This window comes from Dipodomys ordii, unplaced genomic scaffold, assembly GCF_000151885.1.
Source record: "Dipodomys ordii isolate 6190 unplaced genomic scaffold, Dord_2.0 Scaffold147, whole genome shotgun sequence".
NCBI classification, from domain to species: Eukaryota; Metazoa; Chordata; class Mammalia; order Rodentia; family Heteromyidae; genus Dipodomys; species Dipodomys ordii.
This window is the reverse complement of record NW_012267363.1, coordinates 1,058,299-1,064,214: the sequence shown is the minus strand read 5'-3', so window position 1 is coordinate 1,064,214 and position 5,916 is coordinate 1,058,299. Positions and strand designations below refer to the sequence as shown.

Genomic DNA, 5,916 nt, shown 5'->3' with positions numbered 1-5,916 from the left:
AAAAAAAAAAAAAAAAAGATCGTTTCATAAACTTTTACACCTAAGCTAGTCTTGAACCACAATCCACACTCTTCACTTCCCAAGTAGGTAGGAAATACAAGATTGCCACTGTCCCTGACTTTTATAAATAACACAAGTCACAATGCATAAAGAATACACCCTGGTAATGCACTTAACTTTACTCAATCATCACTCACTACAGCACACACAAATTCAAACAACTAGAGCTACACACAGTATGTTGACCTGCAGGTTTTAATGACACAGCAGCTTACAGTTGCAAATTATTGGCAAATATGGAGGCTAAACAGCAATCTAAAACAATTACAAGTAGAAGGGGGGGGGAGAAGAGGGATAAACCCAAATAATTTTTATAAACAAAACAAAACAAATTCATGTACAAGATTTACATCAGAAACATTTTCTTTTCTTTTCTTTTTTTGGTAAATTTAAAAAACTTACCCTGAAGAGATTTTCCCAATCCCTGGCCCAGCTTCCACCCATGTTTCTGGAGTAACCGGTGTCCAATATTATCCTGACAGACAGAACAGAGAGACAAACCAAAAATATTCCAATAATATATTCTTCCCTTCCTAGTGACATTTAAACAGGTGATGAGCAAGAGATAATTCTACGTATATGCATGCAAAGAGTGCTAATAATAGGGTAAATGTGCCCCCAATAAAAAGGCCATTAATGTAAAAAGAAATGCTAGTATTTTATATGAGAAGAACATATGGGATAAGGGTCCTTTCTGATAGTGTGCTGGGCAACTTTTCTATATAACACTTTAAAAAGGAGCAAATTAGGATAGGAAAAGGGGGAAGAATACATTCATGAAATTTAACACTAACATTAAAAAGCATAAAATCAAGGTACTTATACAATCATATCCACCACCTAGACAGCACCACTTTAAGTTAAAAAAAAAAAAAGGAAAATCTACATTGTGTTTTGTTATTTTATGTGTCAGGCTTTCAGGATACAAAGTAGTAAGTGCAAGACTGCCCCACCACTAGAAATGAGAAAACAATCAGCAAAATCCAGGCTGGACTTGATTGGGTTTTTAAATAAATAAATATATATATGTAATATAAATATTTAACTAGCATGCAGCCAATATTAAACTGAAAAAACAGTGAGGTTAGTAAAACAAGAAATTAAATTGATTAAACATAAAAATAAAATGAGCTCAAGCACAGACTGAGTGATGCATTTCAACATGTAGTCTAACAAAAATGGTAAGATGTTAGAATGAAACAGGCCTAGCAATAAGTTAACAGTAAAGAACCATTAGTGCATGTAGGGGGGAAAATCAACATACATAATGTCTCATCTTCCTAGAAGCATACTAAAAAAGTTATATCAATGTAGAACAACACCAGAAATAACAATTAAGTGTCAGCTTTTGTATAAAGGATCAAGAAATTTAAAAAATTTCTGCAACCCTTTGTTCAATTCTCTACTTTTTACAATTATTGTGAAGTAGCAAGTCAAAGCTAAAATAACCACGAAATGTACAAAAAAAAAAAAAATTAAGTACTAGCGTTAACACCCTCAAGCCTATAATCCTAGCTACTCAGGAAGCTGAGATCTGAGGATCCTGATTTGAAGCCAGCCAGGGCAGAAAAAGCCTGAGAAACTCATCTTCAGTTAGCCAGTAAAAAGCCAGCAGTGGAGATAGGACCCAAGGGGTAGAGTGTCAGCCTTGAGCAAAAAAAAGCATGCAAGCGTTTTAAGTCCTTGAGTTCAAGCTCCAGTACTGGTAATAAATTAATTAATTAATTTAAAAATGATACTAATCCAAAGAAAAACACTGAAGGCTGAGTGGTAAATGCTTAGTATGCACAAGGCCTTATCTACAACTGTAGCATTAATCTAGTATCACCATCTGGAAATAACCTCATATCTAAAATCAATTTATAAAGCTAAAAACAACATAAACGTCCCATTGAAACCAAGTATCTCAGATTAAAATAATTTTCATTCAGCTTCATAGTTGATGATAAAATGTTCACAGAAGTGGTAGACAAAAATAATTACTGTTATCTTCTATGACAGCAAATGAAATGCTCTGTTTATTTTGTTTTGTTAAGGGACAATTTCCTTCTTCAAGTGTAAGATGGTGTGTAAACTGTAAAACTGAGCTGAGTCTCATGCTTATAATCTTACTCAGGAGGCTGAGGATCACAGTTTAAACCTGGCCAGTCCAAACAAATTGAGACTCTTAATTCCAATTAACTACCAAAAAAGCAAATATAGAGCTATGGCAAGTGGTAAGATGCCACCCTTGATCAAAAAAGCTGAGAGAGGGCTGGGAAGGTGGATCAGTGGTAGCGTACTTGCCTCACATGCATGAGGCCCTGGGTTCCATTCCTCAGCACCACACAAACAGAAAAAGCTGGAAGTGGCGCTGTGTCTCAAGTGGTAGAGTGCTAACCTTGAGCTGAAGAGCTGAGGGACAGTGCTCAGGCCCAGAGTTCAAGCCCCATGACTGACAAAAAAAAAGCTGAGAGAGCATAAAGCCCTGAGTTCAAGCCCCAGTACTGGCACAAAAAATGAATAAAAAAGTAATAAAAACTGGGCTGAATAACTGGCTGTATAGTCAATTAAAGAGGAAGATACTCCATTTTTTTTTGGAGACAGAGTTCAGGCTGACTCGAAACATTCTATCCTCTTGCCTTCAGTTCTGAGGCAACCAAGTAGGCCACATGGCTTATGCTTCTTGCTTATTTATTTACCAGGTCTTGTTATCTTGCTCAGATTGGGTGGAGCTACTATTATAGGTCTGTACCACCATATCTGGCTCTCAGAATACCTTTTAAAAACAAAAAGTAGAGGCAAGCCAGATACATATGGCTCACACTTATATTCCTAGTTACTTCAAGACTTAGAGGTTGGGAATGTGACTTAGTGGAAAGTACTTATCTAGCATGCATGATGCCCTGGCTCAATTCCTCACTACTACATAAAACAGAAAAAGCTGGAAGTGGCACTGCAGCTCAAGTGGTAGAGTACTAGCCTTGAGCAAAAGATGCTCAGGCCCCAGAACTGGCCAAAAAAAAAAAAAGAGTTAAATTAGGAGCACCAAATTCAAAGCCAATCAGGGCAGAAAAAGTCTGTAAAACTTAATCTCAATGAAACAAGCTGGAGGTACAGCTAGGACAAAAGCCTAAATTAGATGGATGTGGTCTGGGCACCAACTGGGCAGAAAGCAAGACCCTATGTCAAAAACAGCCAGCTCAAAAACAGGCTGCCTAGCAAGTAGGTGGCCCTGAGTTCAGATCTCAGTACTACTGGATGAAGGTAGAAGAGAGGCAAATGATAATAAAAATTTTATTTCTAAAACAAAAATGCCACATGAAGTGGCTTATTCCTTTAATCCTAGCTACTTAGGAGGGCTCTGCCTCCCAAGGACTGTTGGTAGTTTGACACTGGCCAAGACAAAAGTTAGCAAGACCCAATTTCAACAAAACAAGTATGGTGGCATTATCCTAGCTACATGGGGTGTATAACTAGAAGGATCATTCTAATGTCAGGTTTGCTCAAGTAAATAGCTACAGAGTCTGTCTGAAAAATAACAAAAAGCAAAAAGGGCTGGAGGAGTATATCAAATTGTAGAGTGCCTGGCACTGAGTTCAAACCACAGTGCCACATATAAACAAAAGATACTACTATATTACCATATAATGCGCAAAAGATCACTAGAAATTAATTTTTCTAATAATTGAAATAACTATAAAACACTAGGCTATGTGCAATCTATCAAAAATTTAATTCAGCAGTACTGTTGATTCCCTTCTTCCCTGTATTGCCAGGGAAAATATCTTTTAAACTAGTATTAACATGTCTATTCATAAATACCTATTTAAAAAAAAAAAAAGCCAGGAACTGGTGGCTCACACCTGTAATCTTAGGTACTCAGGAGGCTGAGAGCTAAGGAGCAAAGTCTGAAACTAGCCAGAGTAGTAAAGTCCGTAAGACTCATACTTCAATAAACTACTCAGAAAAAAAAAACAAAAACGGAAGTGGTGCTGTGACTCAAGTAGTAGGGTACTAGCATTGAGCAAAAGAAGCCCAGGGACAACACCCAGGCCCTGAGTTTGAGCCCCAGGGCCAGTACAAAAGAAAAAAGGGGCAGAGGGAGGTGTCAGAGGGTGGGTACTAGCAGAAGACTAACAAGAAGGATGTAAGTGGATGAATATGGTGGAAATAAGATTGTCTGCAGCTATGGCAATGAAGCCTGATGAAACTTATCTAGGAAGAAGGGAGAGGAAAGGTAGAATAATTAGAAGAAGTAAGATTGATTGGAATATGCTATAAACATGTGTGGAAATGTAACAATGAAAGCTCCCCCTCAATAACTAATGAAAGAATTAAAAAAAAGACTTTTAGCCGGGTGCTGGTAGCTCCTACCTAATTCTACCTCTACTCTACTCAGAAGGCTAAGATCTGAGGATCAAAATCTAGCTCAGGGCAGAAAAGTTCATGAAACTCTTATCTCCAATTAACCACCAGAAAACAACAAGTGGTGCTGTGGCTCAAAGTGGTAGAGCACTAACTGAGCAAAAGAGCTCAGGGACAGTGCCCAGTCCCTAAGTTCAAGCCCATGACCTTCATAAAACAACAACAACAAAAAAAAAAAACCTTAGTCAGGTGCTGCTGGCTTGTGCCTGCAATCCCAGTTACTCAGAAAGTGAGATCTGAGAATCTCAGTTCCAAGCCAGCCTGGGCTGCAAAGTCGATAAGACTCTTTTCCCTAATTAAACACCAAAAAAAAAAAAAGAAGAAGAAGAAGTCAGAAGTAGAGCTATGGCTCAAGAGGTAGAGAGCGAGCCTTAAGAGCAAAAACTCAGGGACAGTGCCAAGGCCTTGAGTTCAAGACCCAGGACCAGCACAAAAATAAACAAAAAATACTTCTTAAAGGCTGGCTCAGTGATAAAACACTTCCCTAGTATGGCAAGACCTTGGGTTTGATCCTTAGCACTGTAAAATACAATAAAACATATTAAATCTTAATATAACTAACGTTAGCAGAAAATGTAAAAGAAGCTATTATTTTCTTACTATGAAAACAAACTTATTCATATATAAAATCATTATTTTGAATCATAATTTCTACAGCTAAACATACCTCTAGAAAAGACAAGGATAACTTCTAAAGAGTATGTAGCTGATTAGTGTTTAATCTTACTATATGCTAGTGCTGTCAATTATCTGGCACAAAGTTTTAGATATTAAGCAATGCTGACAAAAATTGTTGCCACCTTCCCCCCATTTTGTTATGGTTTTTCTTTTTTAAAAACTCAAGCTTTAGCTAAGTGGAGATGAGACATTATGCTGACTGTGTTATATTATGAATGCACTAAAATAAACAGACAGATGAAGCAGTATGCTATTTCCAAAAGCAGTGCAAGTGGAGTGAAAGCATTTCCATACGAACCTGGCTTTAAAAACTGGGCTGTCAAAAGAACAGTTAAATGTAACACAAAGTAAGAAACTGTCCAATCACTAATGGTTGTTTATTTATTTTTTGGTTTTTTTGTCTTGTTTTCAATTCACTGCTTGCAAGTAATGTACTTATTAAAGAAGAGTAAAAGCATAAGTAAATTCACAAGTCAAGACCAGCTGAGAGATTCAAGAGCAGCGTGTTGTGACTGACAACAGTGAAAGGAAAAGCAAATGTTAAAGGAAGAAAAAAGAAAAATTTAGGGTATACACATTAGCACCACTTTTACAAAACCACTCAAGAGAATGACTGTCACCTCAGTGGGGAAAAAGCTATGAAACAAAATTACAGTGGCATATCTCTTCTAAAATTTCAGATTTGAACGTTTTAAGAAATCAAATTTACTTCCTCTAGTACAAACAAGAAATGAAATATTGGAGCACCACATAAGCAAAAAGAAAAAAGCC

At 37.0% G+C, this 5,916-nt stretch overlaps 1 protein-coding gene across 4 annotated transcripts in view; it reads right to left on the bottom strand.

Annotated features, from left to right (window-relative positions):
• The window catches only part of Gpatch8 (G patch domain containing 8), an 84,980-nt gene that overhangs the window by 59,384 nt on the left and 19,680 nt on the right, over positions 1-5,916 (bottom strand). For 2 of the 4 annotated variants that reach the window (XM_013032009.1, XM_013032011.1), the window contains 2 exons: positions 5,444-5,461; positions 463-535 (listed from right to left, as the gene is read on the bottom strand). The exons of 1 other annotated variant lie outside the window; for it this stretch is intronic. Coding sequence is in view for 1 of the 3 variants with exons in the window: in XM_013032008.1 (XP_012887462.1) it covers positions 463-535 (73 nt within the window). In the remaining 2 variants the exon portion in view is untranslated. The remainder of the gene's footprint in view (positions 1-462; positions 536-5,443; positions 5,462-5,916) is intronic. One more of the 4 variants, XM_013032008.1, reaches the window with a different exon arrangement.